Genomic DNA, 23,601 nt, shown 5'->3' on the forward strand with positions numbered 1-23,601 from the left:
ACCGCGTCGTCGTCGTCGAACTCCGCCTCCACCGGCGCCAGCCCCGGCTCCGTCTTCACCGACGCCAGCCCCGGCTCCATCTTCGGCTTGACGAAGCGCGGAGGAGCCGACGAGGAGGGGGCGCGCCGGCCGCCCTCGTTGATGACGATGCCGACGCTGCGAGTGCGCCGATCGATTGGCGTCTCCGCCGCGAGCTCGGCCTTGACGCCGAGAAGCGCCGGAGAACCGGAGGAGTGGGAAGATGAGCGAGAGGAGGAAGACGAGGAGGGGGCGAACCTCCTTGGCGCCCATGCGTCGGTGTTGCGACGGGGCGGCCCCCGTCGCAGGATAGGTCAACGGCGGGGTGTTGCCGTCGTCGAGGGGCGTCAGCACGCCCTCCAGCGTGCGGCCCGGGACGCCCCACCACAGGTGGCGCCCCACGCTGTTCTTCACGCCGCCGACCACCGGCGCGTCGTTGGTGGAGGCCAGGCGCTGCTGCTGGCGGCGCTGGAAGTACGCCGCCCAAGCCGCGTGATTGCCGGCGGCGTACTGGGGGAGGGAGCACTCGTCGTCGGTCAGGGAGGCGCGCGCGACCTCGACCTCCTCGGCGAAGTACGTGGGCTTCGCCACGGCGTCGGGTAACGGGGGAACGGGCACTCCCCCGTCGCTGAGCCGCCACCCCGTCGGCCCGACGCGCATGTCCGGCGGCGCTGGGATGTTCTCCTGGAACAGGAGTCAGGACTCCTGTTCGCGGAGCGAACGCCGGCCGAAGCCGTTCGCCGCCGCCTCGTCTTCGGGGAAGCGCTCTGCCATGGCGACGGGCTCGGCGGTGGTAGAGAGGGAGAGAGAAGGGCTGCCGGTGGCGCTCGGGAGAGGAAGACGGAGACGGAGTGAGAGGGGCTGGGCGGCGGCGAGGGGCGAGTCTGGTGTGGGCACCGGCGAGAACCGCCGGCTTTTATAGCCGCTCCGCGCTCGTGTGTACGCGTGCAAGGGAGGGGAGGCGTCGGCGCGCCGTCCCGAGACGCGCCGTCCGTGAGGAATCAGCCATTGATTCCCCGCGGGAACCGAGGCAGTTGGGGGAAGACGAGTCGTCGTGTCCCCGACGCGGCTGGCCCGCGGCTTTTTCGCGCCAAAACAGTTCGCCCCGGCGCCCCCCAGCGCGCCGGGTTCGACCTGGATCCGCTGGCGCTGTTTTCGGCCCAGGCCGGCGAAAATCGGGCTCCTGAGAACGCGACTGGGCCGTTTTTTGATGCCGGCGAAAAAAAAAAACGCTTGGGAGGCCTTCCTGAGGCGCGGGAAATGCCCTAAGGCTGGCGGACGAAAATAAGCGGTGACCGGGCATTGTACCCGCAGCCGGCGTGAGCGCGCGCGAAGCCAACGCCAACCGAGCGGCACGCGTCGCCGTGGAGGGGCAGATCGACGGACGTCGACCGCCGCCCACCCGACCCGCCCAGCCCAAACGGAATCTCGTCATTATGTTCTGGCGGTTTCCGATCCGAGCGCGACGCACACCGTCGTCGTCGTCGTCGTCCTTTCGGGGTGTGCACGAAAGCGAAACTGGACGCGCCCTCCCTCGTGCTGCCTGTCAGACTCAGACTCCGCAGCGGAGCGGAGTGCGGTGCGGTTGATTCAACTGCCCCTCTTCTCTTCATTTCCCTCCCGCACCAAGGCAGAGCGGTGCAGAGGAGAGGAGCCTCCCAAATTTGACGGACGCATTCCGCTCCTCCTCCGCTCCCCCCACCCGAAGCTTCCAAAATACCAACCCAACCCAACCCACGGACAGCGAGCGAGCCAGCGCTCCAATCCAAAGGAAAGCAAGGGAACCCGATCGATCCCGACCCCAACCGGCCCCGAAACTTGCCATACTCGCCGCCGGGCCCGGCGATCCTTATTATTGCCCCGGCGGCTCCGCCCGGGACATCGGCCGAGGTTTCCTTTCAATCGGAGGAGGAAGCCGCGTGTTCGGGGGGGGGGCGGTTGCCTGCCGGCCGGCCGGCAGTCGGTCCACGGCGCGGCGTCCGGCGGCCGGCGCCAGGTTGGTTCCTTCTCTTCTCTTTCGCTCCTCCTCCTCCTCGCATTCATGCAAGTCTCCCCGCCGACGATTCGCACCCAATTCCCGACTCCCCAGCGCCAGATTGCGATGCTGCCCAATTCTGACCAAGACACTGTGCCATAGACTTCCCCCCTCCCCTCTACTTTTCCGCGGTTCTAGACGGCTCGTGATTCGGCCATTGACCTGGGTAGGCAGGCTCATCTGGGTCAATTTCCCCATCATAATTGCCTAGCACGCGCCATGAATTTTATTTATTCTACAAGGGGAAAAGGACGGGTGAAACTGAAAGATCTCACAAGTGGGGGGAGCAGAGCAATTGCCATAGCCCATAGCCAAATAGCAGTAGGTCAATTTCTCCATGATAATTGCCGGTACGAGGCACGAATTTCAATTCAGGGACTGTATTATTCTCTCTATACACTAGTAGATGGGGGATCGGGAGAGAAAGGACAGGTGGAACTGAAAGATCCCACAAGTGGGAGCAATACTAGTAGCCAATAGCAGTTCTAGGACCTAATCATCTCACGGTGGTGCCTCTTCATGATGCGGCCAGGCATTAACTCGTGCTGAATTGCAGGTGGACGGACGACAGGTAGTGTGCCTGAGAAAGTTGTGTGTGGTGCGTGCAAAAAGATGAGATGGGCGTAGGAGCAAGACAGAGACCAGTGGAAACAAAGGCGTAAAGCACCACACAAAGCCATCTCTGTCTGTCAGTCACCGCGCCAAGGTGTGTGTGCTTGTGTTGTGTGGAATCCTACAAGAGTGGAGTGGCTTGTTCCTGAAGCCGCAGGGCCAAGGGGGCAGCAGAGATGCCGAAGAAGGGGCTCAAGAAGCTGCACGCCAAGGATGCGCTCGACTTCTTTAACCAGGTCATGGTGGAGCAGCCCCTGCTCCCCTTCCTCATCCCGCTCGGCCTCTTCGCGTGGTTCGTCGAGCGCTGGGTCGTGCCCTTCTCCAACTGGGTGCCCCTCGCGGCCGCCGTCTGGGCGACCATTCAGGTAGCTGTTGTTTCTTTCCCCTGTGTTTTGTTCAGATCATGAATAGATTCGTAGGGATATAGTGTCTGGTCTTGGGCGTTCACATGATACTTTTGTACTTTCTGAAAGAGAAACAGAGTGTGAACTATACCTTTTTATTTATTCAGACATTCTGATATGTTTTATTTCGTTAAGTGTTAATGATGATTTGGAATGTGAGATTGACAGCACAAACAGCATTTTATCTGGGCCCCTGATGGTTTGTTTGTCTTCTTAGTCCTTACACTTTTATATCACTGATGCAGTATGGGAGGTTTAAACGAAAGATGGCTGTAGAAGATTTGAACAAAAGATGGAAGCACCTTATACTGAACACAACAGTATGTGACGTTCCCTTGCTTTATTTATGTTTCTGTTTATTTATGGATATACAGTCAATACTCATTTTACCTCTGTTGTAGCCTACCACACCGATAGAGCCTTGCGAGTGGTTGAACAAACTTTTGATTGAAGTTTGGCCAAACTACATGGAACCGAAACTATCAAAGAAGTTTCAATCTACCGTCGAGGTCAGCTTCTGCACCATATCTTGATATTATATTTTTTTGCTTGGATGCAACTTAGCAGTCGGTAGTTCAAAAGGTTTTGGCAAATCAAATTAGATTGTACTATATGCTTTGATCCATGGAAGTTGATTGTCTACAAATCAAATTTAATTACAAAATTCCCTTTGGTTCTGTTAATTTGAGGTAGTCAATATGCATTGCAAGATATGTTGCTTACTGGTTTCTACAGTTTTTTGTTTATAAGTAGCTGACCTGAGTCTACAACTTTGCAGAGACGCTTAAAGAATCGAAAACCAAAACTGATTGTAAGTTCCCCTTAATTCATTTTCCTTCTTTGTTTGCTATTGTGGTTGCAGTGCTAAAACTTTGGTCTTACATCCCCAGGATAAAATAGAATTACAGGAATTCTCACTCGGTTCTTGCCCACCTACCTTGGGAGAGCAGGGTATGCGCTGGATGACTTCAGGTGAACAGGTAGTTGTCCATATTCTGTATTGTGTGCTATCTGAAAGACTTGTACAATCCATATAGTTTATTTAAGACACAACTTAACACTATAATTTGTTTATTTTTGAATATGCAGCAAGTCATGTCCTTGGGTTTTGATTGGCACAGCAAAGAGATGAGTGTGATGTTTATGGCGAAATTAGCAAAACCTCTGATGGGCACTGCTCGCATTGTTATAAACAGCATCCACATCAAGGGAGATGTATGTCTTCTGTGCTCTCTCCATTGGTTATACTCTATCTAACCATTATATCTAATTTGAAAGTGACATGTTTCAAACTTTTTTTAATAATGTCAAGAGACTGACTACGAAAAATGTGTTTTGCAAGAGCCATTTAATTATGAGTGGTTGACAAAGGAAAAAAGCGTTAGCATGCAGTTTAGATTACAAGCGTGTCACAGCAAGGACATGGTGTCTTGTGTTATTTCACAGGAAGCACTTTTTTGCGAGGCTTAGTGAATTTTCCGTACATTGATTTTCTTTGCCCCAATGGTTATACCGTTACATTTTTTTGTCTTGACTACTCCCTCTGTTCCAAATTAATTGAAGTTCTAGTTTTGTCCTAGTTCAAACTCTAGATTTGACTAAGTCTATGGGAAAATGTGCTAATATCTACAAATCAAGTATATATTATGGAAATATATTTTATGATGGATATGATGAACTAATTTGGTGTTGTAGATGTTTATACTCCCTCCTTCCTAAAAGATTAAGTCCTTAAAGTTTTGTCTTATGTCGGACTTTTTTAAGTTTGGAGTTTGTTGACTTAAGAAAAAACTTACGGGATCCATTTTGTGGGAAGGAGGGACTATAATTTTCTATAGACTTGGTCCAACTAATTTGCAATTGGCAGGGGGGGGGGGGACATTCTATGTTTATTAACAGATCTGAATTGATAACAATCGACTCTCCCGAGCTGCATCAGCGTACTGCGCTGTGCAGGATTGAGTTCTGCTACTATCTCTGATTCAAATCACATTGTTGCAGCTTCTACTGAGTCCCATTCTTGATGGCGAAGCTGTCCTCTATTCTTTTGAATCTACTCCAGAAGTCAGGATAGGTGTAGCATTTGGAAGTGGTGGAAGCCAAACAGTTCCTGGTATGGAGTTACCGGGTGTCTCAACATGGCTGGTGGGTCTGTGTGGACCATTTAATTCAGTCCTTGATATCTTTGCATCTTCTTAGGGTAATGGCGGCGGCCATTGTGTACTGACATTTAGAAGCCAAATTCAGTTGACATATCTAATGCATGCTTCTTAAATCCATTCAGGTAAAGCTTTTGACTGAAACAATAGCCAAGACAATGGTTGAGCCTCGCCGTCTCTGCTTTTCTTTGCCACCAGTAGATCTGAAGAAACAAGCAGTTGGTGGTGTTCTTTCTGTTACTGTTGTTTCAGCTAGTAATCTTGGCAGAAAGAGCAGAACTAATGAGTTAGGGAACAACCAAAGCTCAAGTGGAAACACTACACCTGGGATTCCTCTTAACAGGAGGGCACATACATTTATTGAGGTAGAAGTCGGCACTTTGACGAGAAAAACAACTACTTGTGAGGGTCCAAATCCTACATGGAATAGCACATTTAACATGGTACTGCATGGAGAGACAGGTGTTGTCAAGTTTCTTCTGTATGAACTGGATTCCGATGGTGTCAAGTATAATTACCTGACAAGCTGCGAGATAAAGGTAGGGTGTCAAGTTTCTTCTTTCACCATGTTTTTCATCACTTTAGACGTTTGAGGTTCTTCCTGCATAACAAGGACACTAAGGAATCGATTTGAACAGGTCAAGTATGTTTTAGATGGTTCGACAATATTCTGGGCTATAGGACATAATGATGGTGTGGTTGCAAGGCATGCTGAGCATTGTGGGAAAGAAGTTGGAATGGTGGTTCCATTTGAGGAGGATATCACAGGCGAGGTAACTAGCCTATTTATTTTCGTTTATTCTTTAGTAACTATCTGTCCATCATCAGTTCTTTTCACATAATATATGGCCTATTTGTTTTTAGACCTGATATAAGATTGTAACTTCTAATACATGGATTCATATCTGCTGGCTAATTTTCATATAAGCTAACTAAAGAAAGTATATTAGTCTGTCTGCTTTGCCAATTATGCCATATGTGTTGGAGGTTATCCTTACTATATGTATATAGTTACATATTTGAACTGCTTTATATTTATTGATTGCACTGCAAACCGTTCCAAATCCTTTTGTTTGCAGTTAACTGTCAGTCTTGTGCTAAAAGAATGGCAATTCTCTGATGGGTCGGTTACATTGAGTAACTCTCTGAGCAATGAATTCCAATGTTCCATTGATGGATCACCGAAGCTTCAGTCAAGGACAGGAAGGAAGCTCAGAGTCAAAGTAGTGGAGGGTAGGGCCCTTGCAGTAAACAGTAAATCTGGGAAATGCGATCCTTATGTGAAACTCCAGTATGGAAAGGTTTTGCTACCTTGCTCAAATTTGGTTTCACTAACAAAAATAATATATTCAGCTTAGATAATTTTGTATTCTAATATCAGATTATTTCACTAGGCTCTATACAGAACAAAGACACTCTCCCGTACGGCCCAACCAGTTTGGAATGACAAGTTTGAATTTGATGAGATTGGTGGTGGTGAATATCTGAAGGTCAAATGCTATAATTTAGATACATTCAGTGATGATAGCATTGGCAGCGCAAGAGTAAATCTGGAGGGACTTCTAGATGGTGCTAGCCGAGATGTGTGGGTACCACTTGAAAAAGTAGATTCAGGAGAGATCAGGCTCGAAATAGAGGCAATACCAAATGATCACAACGACAGTCTGAAGGTGTGCATTCCTAAGCATTGAATTTCTTGATTGTGAAAGAGCACCAACCACCAGTACATTTTGCTAAGGATCCTACTAGAACTATTAAATTGTGATGTTCTGTACAGTTATCTTAGTAGTACCCATGAAACCCTCCACTGCTAGTTGTGTGTGTATCCTTGATTTCTGTTAAAGTCAGGTAACCTCATAGTCTCCATTTTGTCAACTTATTTGTGCCTCTTGGGTGTGAATTGTGCTTCTTTTTTTTACAGAGATCAAGCAGTAAAGTTGAAGCTGGCTGGATCGAGCTAGTAATAATTGAAGCCAGGGATCTTGTTGCTGCTGATCTTAGAGGAACTAGTGATCCTTATGTCAGGGTGCAATATGGGAACAAGAAGAAGCGAACCAAGGTCTGGTGATTAGTTCTATTGACATTTTTCATCAGTCAAGAGTTCCATTACATTTCTCTTACATGGAATCTGTCCCAGTAGATACAGCGCGAGTCATACTGAATTTCCGAGCAGTTTTAAAACAGAGAAAATAAGCTCAGTACCATGGTGAAGGCATAAACTGTGCACACACACTAATGTAGCAGTACCTGCCATGAATAATTATTTGATAGTGTGTCATTAATAATGATTATCCAAATCCTGTAAGCATAGCAGTCTGTGCTTAGCAGTGAGCATAGTGGAAGAGCTCACGTGAGAACGTCAGGGAGTATAATGCTAACTCTTGCAATCATGTCTTTGCCACCATTTCTACTAGTAAATGGCACGTGCCATGCACGTGTAGAGATAGTTATTAACACACATACATGTGGGTAATTTTAAGTAGTATCATACTCCCTCCGTCCCAAAATATAAGAACGTTTTTAACAGTAGCATAGTGTCAAAAACGTTCTTATATTCTGGGACAAAGGGAGTATTTCACAAAAGAAGTTAAGTAGTATCATGATTTGAACTAATTAATTATTAATTATAAAACTTTGCATGATTTACTAAATATATATGTGTAATACCGAATTTACACAATATAGAATACCATAAGAAAAAGGATACCAGGTTCGTCCTCAAATTTGTCTTAATAAAGTTTAAGTTTAACTTCAGTTCAAAACTGCGATACTTACTATGGCAGAGGAAATATTAGATTGAGCAACGGAGAGAGTATTGTTTGCAAGTTATTTATCGTTAGAAATAAAATAATAATTTAAACATTAATTCTGTCTGTTTTGCAGATCAGAGTTTTTTCACAGAATTATTGATAAAAACTAAGAAAACAAGGGTAATAAATATTTGTAAAATAAATTTATAAGAGAAAGTAAAAGCTATTTAAATGTACATATATTACATTTTCACCGTTTGCCACTTTTTTTAATCTGTTTTAGCTTGTGTGCCTTTACCCAGGCTACACCATCACATGCTTTCTCTCTCTCTCTCTCGTCATGATGCGTACTTGCTAGTTGCTACTGCTAGTACTTCTCGTGCCACTCTACTCTACACCTGCATGCATCACCGGAGTCTGCTGGAAATGGAAATTTCTGGATAGTGACTTGGCTACAAAGAACGCAAGGAGAGTCACATGCACATCCTAGAAAGTACTACTACATCTGAGAGTGGCAGACTGGCAGCACAGAGAAATGGCCCAGCGAATCCCTGCAATGTAGGCCATTAGATTGACATATCCAGCGGTTCATATGCAGCCACGTATACCGGTAACACAAGCCATTTAATTTGAGCCGTCCGATTAGGAAGATCCAACGGTTCATATGACTTGCTACTCCTATACTATATAGGAGTATAGATATCTGAGGCTCCAGAATAAGTCAAAGTCTTTTACTTGCAGATGCTAGGTGCGGGAACCAATTTGAGCTGAATAATTCTTTCTATGCAGGTCATTTACAAGACGCTGGCTCCAAACTGGAACCAGACATTTGAGTTTGCGGAAACCGGAGAGCCCATGATCCTGCATGTCAAGGACCATAACGCGGTCCTTCCAACCGCCAGCATAGGCAACTGCACCGTTGAATACAGCATGCTTTCTCCGAATCAACCCGCCGACAAATGGATACCGCTGCAAGGAGTGCGGAGCGGAGAAATCCATGTGAAGATCACCCGGAGAGTCGCGAACTCGGAAAAGAAAACCAGCCTGCTGACAGATGCGTCCGCCCTCGGCAAAGGACACAAGATATCAGCACAGGTGAGCCAATGCATAAATCCATGCTTGCCGTTCACTCCTGCCAACATTAATTCTCCTCTGTGACATCCATCACTGCTTATATGTCCCGTGTGATGAACATCCTTTGAAACTCTGCAGATGAGAGACAGCCTGAAGAAATGCTCGGGCTTGGTGGACGACGGCGGCGATGCGGAGGCGCTGTCGTTGGCCCTGACGGAGGTGGAGAGCGTCCAGGACGAGCAGGATTTGTACATACAGCAGCTGGAGCGGGAGAAGGCCTTGATGCTGCAAAAGATACGTGACCTTGGTTCTGAAGTCCTCAGGACATCCTCCGGTCCTGCAAGGACCTCCTGCTAGTAATTAGATCAACAAATACACTCCACAGACAAGATGGCGAAAGTGCTAATCATTTTTCGCAGAACTATATAATTATATAATTTATCAGCGGTTGCTTGTAAGTAAGTAGATGGGTAGGAAATCACGGCGAAATCATCACGCCCCGACGCCCTTAAAGTTGTACAAAAATCCTTGAAAATGGGTTGTAAATTTTCAGAAAGAGTGTACATGACTTGTGGTATCTCTAGTGCTGAAGCATCAGTATTTGCAGCTTACCAAAGGCTCGCCATTTTGCACACGGGTATACAATGCTACCATGGTTTTGGTAATGGACTTGACGAATTTGCCAAGATTTCCTTATTTTTTGACAAAAATGCCACACATTATTTTGAAGTCTGAAGATTTTAGCAATAAGAAAATGGTATTTCCTGGTTACCGACGGTTACTAGATCAACATGTCCCCTCTTTTTTTTTTTGGTACTGGTAACCAAATCCTTGACTGGTGACTCTTTATAAAATTGGACCCCTTTGGATTTTTGTTTCAAAATTTTCCAAAATTTTCAGTGATAGATATGGCTGGAGCATGGGCAACTGCTAAAAATTATCTGAAAATATGGCTATCTGGGTTATTTTTTGCATTAAAAAACCCAGAAGAATCCACTTTCTCCTTGGCGCAACTTCTCCTACTTCTTACGGGCTCACGTTATGCAAAGCGTTTCATCGCTCAAACTGGATTACTGAGAATGTTCCCTTTTCTCATGTGAAATGCTAGTACAGATAAACCAGAATCATTATTTTTGTTCTTTCAACCTTCTCAAACACTTGATTTATGATATGGCATTTCCCTAAAAAAAACACTTGATTTATGATATGGCATTTCCCTCAAAAAAAAACACTTGATTTATGATAAGATACTCAATGATGATGCAAAATTCAATCCGAACAATAAGCTAACAGCTTTGCTGTGATACAGCTCGAAGATGTTAAAGAACTGTACGCATCTTCCGTTTCTGATTATCCTGTATTTATACAAAATGGGAGAGTACAATACGAAAAAGCTGGAGTGTTTTCTAAAAATAACCTATTGAAGTTTCAGGTTAACCTTCCTGCGCTGGGAACCAATGTTCAGAGAAGGAACATTCTTCTGACTGACCATGAATGGTCCAATGAATCCACATGCATTCAGGTTGAAGCACCCTTCTGCCATTCTAGCATGATCTTCTGTCACTGAAGTTCAGACATAGTTGTCCTCGCAGAAGAAAAGAAAAAGGTTCACACATAAGTGAACACAATGTTGGAGTGGAGGAAGAACAATATAATTCAGAGTGAGACTTACATTAAACCTGGACAAGCAAGCTGTGAATGAAGCAAAATAAGTGCTAATGGAGGAAACAGAGAACTGGTAGTTTGTTTGCCAGTTACAAGTGCATAATTCCTCCGGCGTCGATCAGCATTGCCACAAGTGCATAATTCATGTCGGCCATATAATGCTTGAATACAGTTAACTGTCAGCCAGCCTTGTGCTAAAAGAATGGCAATTCTCTGATGGGCCGGTTACATTGAGCAACTCTGAGCAATGAATTTCAATGTTCTACTGATGGATCGCCGTAGCTTCAGTCTAGGGCAAGAAGGAGGATGCTGTTTATCTGAAAATTATGGTGTTTAAAATAAGAAACCCCAAAAGTTTCAGCGGTAGATATGGCTGGAGCCTGTGCAGTTGCTGAAGTTTATCTGAAAAATATGATCATCTGGGTTCCGCATTAAAAAAAAAGAAGCATAATCAACTTTCTCCTCCCTGGCTCAGTTTTCTCTGGCCACATTCGTCAAACACATGGAAAATCTTGTCACTGTCAAGTTAAAGCACCGAACAACTTGTGTCCAACTCTGACCGATGAGCTAGCTAGCTACTGCAATAGAATTTTCTCGGATCAGATAACCATAGTGGTGATGCCTTTTGGGATGGTGCGACTCAATCTCCATATTCTTGCATCCAGTTAGAGAAAACCTGGACGCTGCTGACTGCTGACCCAAGTTCCTTTTGGGATCAGTCGTTCCCAAGTCGTCAAAAGAGGACAAAGCCTGCATACATTACATACAGTTAGCGCAGCACTCAGGACAGTCAATCACGCGAAGACCAGAAGGGCATGCTGCATTATAGTAACGGAGCAACGAGGCTGCTTCTGCTACTACTGTACTTGCCAACCAAACCAAGAGGGGAGCATGGCAATGGCGAAGGGGGGCATGGGTTTGCTGGTATGCTCATTCCTGGCCGCCATGGCGACCGCGAGTGGCGATGAGGCCGCGTTGCTTGCTTTCAAAGCGGAGGTCAGCGACGCCGGCGGCTCGCTGGCCTCCTGGAACAGCAGCGCCGGTTTCTGCGGCTGGGAAGGCGTGACGTGCAGCCGCCGGAGGCCGGCGCGGGTGGTTGCGCTCAGACTGGACGGCGCCGGGCTCGCCGGAGCGCTCTCCCCGGCCATCGGGAACCTCACGTTCCTGCGGACGCTCAACCTGAACTCCAACTCGCTCCGCGGTGGCATCCCGGCGAGCCTCGGCCGCCTCCACCGCCTGCAGAGGCTCCACTTGGACGGCAACTCCTTCTCCGGCACGTTCCCGGTGAACCTGAGCTCCTGCGTCAGCATGACCGAGGTGGTGCTGGACAACAACAAGCTTGGCGGGCGCATCCCGCCTGAGCTCGGGGAGAAGCTGGCGTCTCTGGCAGTGATCTCGCTGAGCAGCAACATGTTCACGGGCCCTGTTCCTGCGTCACTGGCCAATCTGTCCCATCTATGGTACCTTGATCTAGGCAGCAACCAGCTCACCGGCTCGATCCCGTCGAGGTTCGGAAGCTTCTTCCAGAGCATGCGGAAATTCAGTCTCGCCCAAAACAGCCTCTCTGGTATGATTCCACCTTCTCTCTACAACTGGTCGTCGTTGGAATTCTTTGTGGTGGCGTTCAATACGCTTCACGGAGGCCTCCCAAACAATATCGGAAGCAAGCTCCCCAAGCTGAAAGTTCTAAGCTTACCTTCTAACCAATTCACTGGAGTCCTCCCTTCATCACTATCCAATATGTCTCATCTCATGTCGCTTATTGCCTGGGGAAATGGATTTAGCGGGCATGTGCCTCCCGCATTAGGGAGGCTCGGAGTGCTTCAATACCTGCACGTGTCTGACAATAGGCTCCAAGCTAATGATAGTAAGGGGTGGGAGTTCGTCGCTTCTTTGTCAAACTGCAGCCTGCTGCAGGTATTGGTACTCAGCAACAATTCTTTTGGGGGACAGCTACCGGGTTCAGTTGTGAACCTCACAACCACTCTCCAGCGGCTATACTTGCAGGATAATAGGATCTCTGGGAGCATACCTGCAGATATCGGCAACTTGGTTGGTCTGAAAATACTGGTGATAGCAAACACTTACATGTCCGGAGTGATTCCAAAGAGCATCGGCAAGCTACAGAACTTGAACGTGCTATCATTGTATAATAATAGCTTGTCTGGCCTCATACCGCCATCGCTAGGAAACCTGTCACAGTTGAATAAGCTTAAAGCATACCTTGGCAACTTGGAGGGGCCAATTCCGGCAAGCCTGGGGCAGCTGAAAAACCTCTTTGAACTGGATTTCTCAATGAACCGTCTTAACGGCTCAATACCCAGAGAGATCTTCAAATTACCTGGCCTTTCTTACTATCTGGACTTGTCATACAACTCCCTTTCTGGACCCCTTTCTTATGAAGTTGGTAGTTTGTCAAATCTTAACCATCTGGTTCTATCAGGAAATCAGTTGTCTGGCAAGATACCTGACAGTATACAGAATTGCGTAGTGTTGGAATGGCTATTCTTAGACAACAATTCGCTAGAGGGAAGCATACCTCCGTCACTGGCAGATATAAAGGGGCTCGGTATACTGAACCTGACCATGAATAAGTTCTCTGGTAATATTCCTGAGGCCCTTGGTAGCATTGGCAACCTGCAGGGACTGTACCTAGCGCACAACAATTTGTCAGGGTCAATCCCAGTAGTTCTAGAGAATTTGACAGCATTATCCAAACTGGATGTATCCTTCAATAATTTGCAAGGTGGGGTTCCAAATGAAGGTGTTTTCAGAAACATCACTTACTTAGCAGTGGCTGGGAATGTCAACTTGTGTGGTGGTACACCTCAACTTCATTTGGCTCCATGCTCCATAAGCAAGAACAAGAAAAATGCGCCGAAGTCTCTTGTGATTTCTTTAGCAACAACTGGAGCAATCTTGTTCTCACTTTCAGTTATTCTTCTTGCTTGGATATTTCGCAAGAAGCTCAAACCAAGCCAGAAGACATCAGCACAAAATTCAGTTGATGATGACCATTACAAGAGAATTCCCTATCGTGCATTACTGAGAGGAACTAATGGATTTTCAGAAGTCAACTTGCTTGGGAGAGGAAGTTATGGTGCGGTTTATAAGTGTGTTCTGGACACTGAAGACAGAACATTGGCTGTCAAGGTGTTTAACCTTGGTCAATCTAGGTATTCCAAGAGTTTTGAGGCTGAATGTGAGGCCATGAGAAGGATACGACACCGTTGTCTCATCAAGATCGTTACTTCTTGTTCGAGTGTCAACCACCAAGGTCAAGAGTTCAAGGCATTGGTTTTTGAGTTCATGCCCAATGGTAACTTGGATAGTTGGCTTCATCCAAAATCTCAAGAGCCCACTACAAACAACACGCTTAGCCTTGCCCAGAGGCTTGGCATTGCTGTCGATATTGTGGACGCAGTAGAATATCTGCACAACTACTGTCAGCCATTGGTAATCCATTGCGATCTTAAGCCAAGCAACATTCTTCTTGCTGAAGACATGAGCGCACGAGTTGGAGACTTTGGCATATCAAGGATCCTTCAAGAAAATACAAGTGAGGGGATGCAAACTTCATATAGCTCAACTGGAATTAGAGGTTCCATAGGCTATGTTGCTCCAGGTAACTTAAACTCTTCTAATTTTATATTTTACTTTTCACTCGATGGCATGCTAGCCACAAAGTTTTGCATAATTGCAGAGTACGGAGAAGGCTCTACGGTCTCAACAACCGGTGATATTTATAGCCTTGGCATATTGCTGCTTGAGATGTTTACGGGAAGGAGCCCAACAGAAGGCACGTTCGGAGATTCATTGGATCTGCATAAGTTTGCCGACGATGCTGTTCCAGATAGAACTCTGGAGATAGCTGACCCAACGATGTGGCTCCACAGCGGACAACAAGATGAAACTACAATTACTGGAATGCAGGAGTGTTTGGTTTCAGTCTTCAGACTTGGCATATCTTGCTCAAAGCAACAGCCCCGAGACCGAGCACTGACGAGAAATGCAGCGGCGGAGATACATGCAATCAGAGATGCATACCTCAAGTTTATAGGGGAGCAAGGACCAGAAAGAGAAGCCTCAGCTGGAGAAATACAGTACAGTGTTGCATAATAATAAATTTATGTATCGGCTAGTAATTGTTCTCAGAGCTATGTTGCTTTAGAACTGTATCAAATAAAAGCAGAACCATGGTGTTCTGCGATAATAGCACCACAGCAAGTTGTAGAGAGTTTGAAAAATCAATCAGTGTAATTGTTTTTCCATTCTAAAAAACTGTACACGTACAGGAAACATTAGTTCATGCTTGAGGTAAACCTACTGACAAAAATTCAGACTGCACCGCAAAGCATAGTCCAGTAACAGCAAACGGACATACTTGACAGTATGCGATCAGGAAGCAGAACAATATAGATTCATACAGCATCAGGAAAAACATCTCTAATTAGAAGTGCATCAGTACTATTCAGATACGTCGAGCAACAATTTGCAGGAACGCATCATGCTAAATTCCAAGAATTACTAAAAAAAATACCTCTGCACAACGAAGCATTTGTTTATTATCAGAGCTATTTTCTTTGCTCCATGTCAGAAAAATGTAATGTAAAATCATCCTAGTAGACTGTGCAATAGCACTAGAGCAACAACAGTTGATAGCGTATTAAGTGGCTTTTCAAAAATTCCAAAGATTCGAACAACCGTATCCTCAATCCAGCATGTTAGCAACATGGTTTTGTAAGTCAAGCAAATCAGCAGTCAGTCAGACTGTTTGTTAACAAAGTATATACTGTCCATGTGTACAGAAAGGAACATAGGGGGTAGTAGGCAGTAGCAGCAGAAATTGACCTTAATAAATCCTTGTAACTGCAGACTATGACCATCATTATCACTCCGGGCAATATAACCAACCAGCCAGTAAAAATACAAGCAGTAGATGACCAGAGCAGCACAACCTTACCTAGCAAGAGGATGGTAATAACTTGGTGGATCTGGAGAGCGAGATAAGATGGCAGAGACGAGGGGCAGGGCGGCAGGCAGGAGGCCTACCTAATTTGATTATTGAAATATGCTTTATGTGTCTAAGTTACTTGCAGGGTAGCTCTATTGAATCCTTCTTCTATTTTCCTTTTCTCATGCTAAATGCTAGTAGAACTAAACCAGGATCATGATTTTTTTTAGCTTCTCAAACACTGATCTATGATGAGATACCCAACGTTGGTGTGAAATTCAGTCCGAACAATAGGCTAGCAGCTCTACTATGGCTCAAAGATGTAAGGAACTGTATGCAGTTGGGTGCATCTTCAGTTTCGGATAACCTATTGCCTGCTAATATCTCTCATAATTAACACCGACAGCGGTTGAGGCTACAAGTTAAACTTCGTGCTGTCTGGCCTTGTTCCAAACCGTAGTTATCCAGTGTTGGGAACCAACGTTGACAGAAGCAACATTGTTGCAGAAAATCATGTTGTGTATATTGGTAGGGAAATAAGTTATACACAAATCTACGGCAACCAGAGCATCTCCCTCTAAAGCCCAAACTACAGTGATATACTTCTGCCCATGAATCCACATGTCATTTGAATCTACATACTGCTTAGACGCCCTTCTAAAGAAAAAGTTCAGACATAAGCAAACCATGTTGGAGTGGGGGAAGAACAACATAATTCTAGGTATTCAAAAAGGGAAGCTCCCACGGGACAGACCAAGTTCCTCACACTTTGGATTAAAGAACTATGTTACAGAATAATTTTCTCAGGATGAGTAGAGCTCAACCACTGAAAACAGCACAACACCTTAACATACACAATTATGGAAGAAATCATTCTACTGAATCTAAATAATGGAAATGCATAGAGAAACTCCTAATAGGGGCATACACATCGCAAATAGCATTTCTATTTCCTGTTGTTTTTTTTTTGCTGAGGGCTATTTCCTGTTATGATATAGCACAGTTCTGCTGAGATGATTGAATAAGCCATTTATCCCACATGAATGACAACTGATTATCTTGCTAAGACTAAAATACAAAGGAACAGTCTGTAAGAGAAGGAAGCCTAGGATTGAGAATGATATAACTTTGGTTCAATCATATGTATGACAGCACAACACGTTACATTGATACAAGAAGACTTCAAAGTGCACAAAAATAAGGCCACGGTGTGGATAGAAACAGAAGGATTCAAGTTACATCAGCTGACTTAGAGTAGAGAAAAAACAATAACTGGCCTAGATGGAGCTGCATCTACTACTGAATCCTCTCTGCAGCGAGCTCGCGGTTCCTGACGAAACCGACGTAAACTCTCTGAACATGAGATATGTTGTCCTCTTTCTTCCGGCGAACCCTGTCCACAAGCTCTTCCGCTGTAGAATCCAAGGTCAGCTCTTCAAGCGTGGTCACGTGTTCGATCCCGCACGGCAACGACTTCAACTCCGGACAGAGCAGGAGCTTCAGATCAACCAAGCTGGGCATCGCCCCACTTCTTATCGTCATGTGGCTGAGACGTGGAGCTCCCCAGATCTTCAGCACCCGAAGCTTCTGAAACGACGTTGCTCGGAAGTGCATCCTGTTGCCATCAAATGCATCATAAAGCTGAAGCTTCACCAGCTGCTGCAGCTCCTCGAGGTAGCAGAACATGTCCTCCTCGAGCTTTGACCAGACGAGCCGTAGGATGGTGAGGCTTTTCAGTTTGCTGATCGATAAGAAGAACCGGGGCAGTGACTCTTTCTCTAACGTCCCTAGCAGGAAAAGCTTCTGGAGTAACGGAGGTGGGTTGAGTGCGTCGAGCTGCAGAACCTCCTGGTCATCATCCGCATGGATACCGAGCCGGGTGAGATGGACCATATTGGTGATGGCCATGAAGAGCTTTTCACAATGGCGACCTTGGACTCTACTGATGCGGAATGATCTCAACCGAACCAGAGCTCCAAGGTAACGGACCATTTCAGAGCTGGATTCCACCAGCAATAATGTCTGCAGGCTTGCCAAAGACCACATGCCAATAGGTGCTGGCACGCCAATAGAAGGAACGAACTGCATAGCCGGTATCTGTGGCTTCACGGTGACAATAAGATGGGTCAACTTAGTGAGCCTTGTGATTTCCACTGGAAGGTTGGTGATTTGGCTTTTCCAAGCATCCAACACAAGCAGATTCTGTAGCCTTCCAATCAGCCGTGAGATATTAGCAATTTTAGTCCGTCTAAGGCCCAGATAACGCAGGTTGAACAAGTCAAACACCTCATTTGGCAGAGACTCAATTGAACTATCTTGCAGGTTCAAGACAGACATTAACTGAACAGACCTTGAGAATGAACGGAGTGAGCCAAAAGTCAGCGAATTCTGGAAAATAAGCAAGGAGCGGAGATGTGGCACAGACTCTGCAAGGTGTGCAATATCCCCTCTTTGGATTGATAAACGGCGTGCTTTCCCAATAAGATTAGTCCTTGAGTAATCGAGGACTATGCAAAAATTCTCTTCGCGTGCCTTGGAGAGGGCCAACACACGAAGGATGTCATGCATCTGGAAATCATCAACATATCCTGATTCATTCCTCTTAACCTCCACCAGCAGACACCGATTGATGAGTTCGGTCAGGTAATCCTCTGCGACCTCCTCCAGTGTTTTATGCTCACTAGCCTCAATAAATCCTTCTGCGACCCAAAGCCGTCCCAGCCACTTCCTTTGCATCACATGATTCTCTGGGAACATGCAGCAGTAAAGAAAGCAGTTCTTCATGTTGTGTGGCAAGTCTTCCAAACTAACCTTCAGGATTATGTTCATATCCAGGATGCAATTGTTTGTAAATTGAAGCTCAAGAGTTTTGTATACATTCTCCCACTCCAGAAAAGTTGCGCTCTTGAATGACAGAAGACGCCCAATGCACACAATAGCGATCGGCAAGCCATTGCATTTCTCCACAAACTTGTTTGCCCAATATTGCAATTCTGGTGGACAGTCTCTGTTTTCATTCTTCCAAAATGCCTCTTTACAGAACAGATCCCATGCATAGTGATTTTGCAAGGGTTGCAGGTTAATCATCTGGGCTTCAGAAGCAAGCAGTGCGACCTCATATATCCTTGATGTGAAAATTATCCGACCAAGTTTGCCACCAAAAAATGCATCTTTGCTGTCAAACCAAACATTCACACTCCAAACATCATCTAGGACAAGAACATACCTTTTCTTCTCTAGGTAACGGCGGATTGTCTCCACTAGGCTTCTGTAATCTGTGACATCAACATCCTTCGGAAATTCCTTCTTCCTGTCATTCTTCCGGAACTCTTCAACAATCTGTCTTAGCAGATCATTAGCCTCATAGCTATGAGACACGGTGATCCAAGCACAGGTGTCAAAGTCAGTCTTGATGGCGTTGTAGACATGCGCAACAAGTGTTGTCTTACCAACACCTCCCATGCCCCAAACAGTGATGATCATGTGTCGCTGCTCCTCATCTTTCATCCATTTCTTCAGCAAGTCTCTGTTCTCCGCAATCCCCACAAGATCATCTGCCCTTTTAAAATGTACAGACTCTGCAGGTCTAATGCTTAAGCTGCCTATTCTTGTCAGTTTTGCATCCCTCTCAACACCCTTGAGGTCATACCTGCGCCTTCTCTCTGCAGCACTCTTGAGGTTGGCTTTGATATCACGCAAATTGTTGGCTAGCCGGTACCATGTCTTGATCTGTCTGACCCTCCTAATTGCTTTAAGCAGAAACATCCCCTCATGGTCCTCCCCCAGCTTGAAGGTGAACTCGTCAATAACATCCTCGATGTTAAAGGCAAGGCCCCTGATCTGCTTCACGAATGCAACCGTTGTCTCGTCTGCATCCTTGAACCGCTCGACAGTTCGGAAGAAGGCCTGCATGCTCTCCAGCTCCTCCTTCATTTTCCGTATCTCACCAAACAGGCCTTGCAGAGCAGATGCTTCGACGAGAAACGACCTCCCTAGAACAGCTGCTTCATTTGCCAGGGCATCCCCAAGCTTCAGGATTAGCAACCAGATTACACCCTCTAACATGGTTGCCTAGATGGAGCTGGCTATACAAACCTTTGCTTGAGTAATGGAGTTGTTGGGTGATGACTCATGAGTATGCTATGAGGGCCACGGAACGTTTATATCTTTGGTTAGTGGACACTTCCAAACCAATCCTGTGGTGTGCAGTGTGCATATATTTCTAAAGTAACCTTACAGGAAGCTTGAATATTACTATTGTTTGTAGCAGACCCACTAAGCGCCGTCCTTGTCCCTTTCAAGACCTGAAAAGATGGAATCTTTTATCTTTCCAAGAAGATTCACCATCGAAACTGTCAATAGTTTACATCTATCTTAGCGTCTCTTGCTTTTGTCTTGGTTGCTATTTACATTTTACAACCATAGCATTGTTTTCAAGCTGATGTGGCCTCGAGTATCTGGGAATATACCACTTTAGATGCAAACTAGTAAAAGATTAAGGCAACGGTTGATGACGGGGCACCTACTAATTTAGTACTGTATTGTTTATAACAAGTCCACAAACAACTGAAACAAATAATGCGATGAACCCAATGGGGAGGAAGAAATATTGAAGGAAATGCCAGTGCATTGCCAGTAGATTACTGAGCCCACGTGGGATGAATGTTCTATTGGTCTTCCGTTGAGTGTCCGGGAAAATACCACTTTAGGCGAAAAGCAACAAAAGACTAAGGCTGTGGTCGATGATGGGGCACGTACTGATCTAACCTTTTATACTTTTGCAAGAAGATTCGCTGCCAAAATGGTCAATAGTTTAGATCTAGCTAGCGTCTCTTGCTCTTGTCCTTGGTTGCTATTTACGACTGTACGCAGCGTCGTTTTCCAGCTGATGTGGCCTTGAGTGTCCAGGAAAATACCACTTTAGACGGAAACCAATAAAGATTTAAGGCTATGGTTGAGGATGTGGCACGTACTAATCTAGCAAGTATCTTGTTTATAGTGGTGAAAAATTATATACTAGTGTGCAAGTAAGTCAAGTTTAATCTAAAAATACTTTTAAACTATTTTGACTTTTTGTTTAATTATTTTAAAAAAAAATCCCCATATAGGGTGTATCTACATGCAGGAGCCAAAGGGTATTTCCCCAGACAACTGGAACAAAGAAAACTTTCAAAACAATGAAGAGGAAGAAAATATTCAAGGGGACACTATTGAATTGCCGCTACATTACCGAGCATGTGCCGGTGGGATGAATGCATTGGTCTTCTTCCATCGACAAGATTTGGCCAGTACATCACAGTGTCGTTGTCGGTGGGCAGCAGGCTCTTTCGTCACCGCAATTTCCCGGCAGGCCGGTGGATAGATACCCACGTTTTGGTTGGGGCATTCTGTCGAACGCGTTCCGGGCGACACTGATCCATCAGAATTCAGAACCCTCTGCCTGCTGATCCTACGCTCAGTTTGAAGCATCGAGAACCGAGATTTTGTGATTAAAATAGACAGGGTGCTCAGGATCGAAGGGTAAGCAACCCAAGGGAATGCGTTGTGATCCGTTGTTACTTACGGTAGAGCTCAGCGCTCAGGCTTCTCGGTGGAGACGCGTCCCGCGACTGCACCGCGTCCCTGAAGTGGTCTCCGCTGGGGACAAGGACACGCCTCGCCGCTGACTCCATGTGCCATGGCCGGCGATGGAGCCGGGGCGAAGAGGATGGGAGGAGGCAGACACGCAGGAGAACGACGGCACGGAGAAGAAGGAAAGGTGATGTGGACGCCACGTTGACGATACCGGCTGACATGGAGCCACCTGCTCAAAACTGCTATCGTTTTTTTAGGACTAGCAAAAAGGCCCGTGCGTTGCAACGGGAGAAAGAAAATCTACTCATATCTCTAGCTGGGTCAGTTGGACAAACTGTGCGTGCCCGGTTGACAGGTTATGAGATCGAACCCTCCCATCGGCAATTTTATTTTTCTCCTGATCAACCAAATACCGTACGTGAAATTAATTAAAGCGGGACCAAACGAAGCGGGGCGAAACTAAGAATATCACCTCACTTTAATAGTAGGTATAGATACGAAAATGCCTTTTGGAGCTCGGCCTCCATGGAGGCCGGTTTTTGAAAAACACAAAATTCATGAAAATTCATATTTTTACAATTCAAAAAAATCTGAAAAAAAATTACAGATATACATGGAGGCATAACACACATGTGTGTAAATTTTTAGGACGAAATACGTTGAAATGAAGGCTGTGCAAAAAAGACAAATCTGAGGCTTTTTAACACATGTTGCTATTCATCCTCAAAGTTCAGAAATTTGTCTTTTTTGTGTAGGTCGCATTTCGAAGTATTTCATCTTGAATTTTTACATGCACATACATTTCATCCGTGTATAGTTGCATATTTATTTTCAGAATTTTTTGAAGTCAAAAAGTTTGAATTTTGAATTTTTCAAAAATAAAGGGCTCCATGGTGCTCGGTCACCAAAACGCCCTACTCGTATAGATATAGATATAGATATAGATATAGAGATTGCCCGTGCGTTGCAACGGGATAAACAACCTCTCACACATCTCCAGTGGGCCATCCGTGTTGTCACTTTTACAAATGCAGGGGTTAGTTTACAAAACCGAAACGTTTTTTCAGATCCACTTAAATAGAGACGGCGGGTTGATTCCTAAAACTACAAGGACCTTTATGTAAAAATGCTGCGACGGTGAACCCGGAGACTCAATCCGTGTTTTGTATCACACCCGAGCAATGGACCAGGGAAGGAGTTTCATTCATTTACGGAGTTTGAAAGCGAGGACGATCCAGGATCGACTGCTATCTGAAGAAGTGGAGTGGAATGGATCTGATTACTCATTGGCGTCTGCATTGACGTGAAACTAAGAATATCACCTCACTTTAATAGTAGGTATAGATATAGATATAGATATAGAAATTGCCCGTGCGTTGCAACGGGATAAACAGCCTCTCGCACATCTCCAGTGGGGCATCCGTGTTGTCACTTTTTATCTTTGTATATGTGCGTATCATGTCGAAGGTGGTGACATGTATATCTATTTTACGATAAACAGGACCGTTCTCAAGGTAGTGAGATTGGTCATTATATTCTAGCATGCCATGTTGTAGCTACCACGGTCAAATTTAAGAAGGTGGAAAATCGAGAAAAAAAACTTTAGACCCACGTTTGCACATGCTTGTAATTCATGTACTCCTTACTTTGTCAAAAAAATAATACAGACAGGAGCCAAAAATCAAACCTTTATTGCAAGAGGTTCACCGTGCACATTCATAACAGCGAATAATTTCTTTCCTTCTAAACATTTTCTTCTTTTGATTTTAGTTTCTTTTCTTCCTGGGCTAGGACATCGGAACTTTCTATTTCCTTCAAGGGGAAATTTATTCCATATTTTAATTCCTTTCCTTCTTGGGCAGATTTCCCCCCTTTCTTGCCCTCAGATAAGAGCAGAATTCACTCCTTTCCTTCAATCCTTCTTAACTCGTTTCCTTCTTGGGCTCAAGAATTTACTCCTTTTCTTATTTTTCTTTTCTATGAGCAAACCGGGTCCAACACCTCGGACTTTTGTTGATTCTTAAGGTGCTTATTGACTTGAAATCATAGGCATATGTAACGTGGTCGGATGAAGTATAAATAAACGATATGGGACTATTGAATAACTAAACGAATGGTCTCCGTGAGGTAGCTTCGCTTGTTCCTAGAGACGCACTCGCATGCCTTCCCATGAAAGAAATTTTGTGTGGCCCAGTACGTATATGTGCTTTTGGGTGCTCCCCCTCACGACCGAGCAAGGGCTCAAAGCTTCAAACCTCCAGATATACAAAAACATCGAGAAAGGGGTCAAAAAAAGAAAAATCTCCCGAGCAAGCAAGGGCTCGATCCCAAGCCAGCTGTGCCTGCGCGCCTGCTG

At 45.5% G+C, this 23,601-nt stretch overlaps 3 protein-coding genes across 4 annotated transcripts; 2 read left to right on the forward strand and 1 right to left on the reverse strand.

Moving 5' to 3' along the window:
• The first annotated feature begins 1,595 nt into the window (after window positions 1-1,595).
• On the forward strand, window positions 1,596-9,635 carry LOC125542537 (synaptotagmin-4). The gene is made up of 15 exons (XM_048705608.1): window positions 1,596-2,014; window positions 2,610-3,030; window positions 3,315-3,389; window positions 3,471-3,578; window positions 3,848-3,880; window positions 3,960-4,049; window positions 4,159-4,284; window positions 5,071-5,214; window positions 5,354-5,767; window positions 5,867-6,001; window positions 6,308-6,529; window positions 6,623-6,898; window positions 7,150-7,287; window positions 8,768-9,073; window positions 9,191-9,635. The coding sequence occupies exons 2-15, from the start codon at window positions 2,842-2,844 to the stop codon at window positions 9,407-9,409; spliced, it is 2,475 nt and encodes an 824-aa protein (XP_048561565.1). The 5' UTR covers window positions 1,596-2,014; window positions 2,610-2,841; the 3' UTR covers window positions 9,410-9,635.
• Window positions 9,636-10,028: 393 nt separating this feature from the next.
• LOC125542535 (receptor kinase-like protein Xa21) lies at window positions 10,029-16,645 on the forward strand. The gene is made up of 2 exons (XM_048705604.1): window positions 10,029-14,342; window positions 14,421-16,645. Exons 1-2 carry the CDS (start codon window positions 11,609-11,611, stop codon window positions 14,834-14,836), a joined length of 3,150 nt encoding a protein of 1,049 aa, XP_048561561.1. The 5' UTR covers window positions 10,029-11,608; the 3' UTR covers window positions 14,837-16,645.
• Window positions 16,646-16,762: 117 nt separating this feature from the next.
• LOC125542536 (disease resistance protein RPM1-like) lies at window positions 16,763-21,432 on the reverse strand. 2 transcript variants are annotated; one of them, XM_048705606.1, is made up of 3 exons: window positions 21,235-21,432; window positions 20,902-21,120; window positions 16,763-19,975 (listed from the first exon to the last, which is right to left on the reverse strand). In XM_048705606.1, exon 3 carries the CDS (start codon window positions 19,734-19,736, stop codon window positions 16,968-16,970), a length of 2,769 nt encoding a protein of 922 aa, XP_048561563.1. In that variant the 5' UTR covers window positions 19,737-19,975; window positions 20,902-21,120; window positions 21,235-21,432; the 3' UTR covers window positions 16,763-16,967. The 2 variants fall into 2 exon arrangements, with proteins under 2 accessions (XP_048561563.1, XP_048561564.1); XM_048705607.1 differs by having other exon boundaries at window positions 20,902-21,432.
• Window positions 21,433-23,601: the final 2,169 nt, after the last annotated feature.

This window comes from Triticum urartu, chromosome 3 (assembly GCF_003073215.2).
Source record: "Triticum urartu cultivar G1812 chromosome 3, Tu2.1, whole genome shotgun sequence".
NCBI lineage: Eukaryota > Viridiplantae > Streptophyta > Magnoliopsida > Poales > Poaceae > Triticum > Triticum urartu.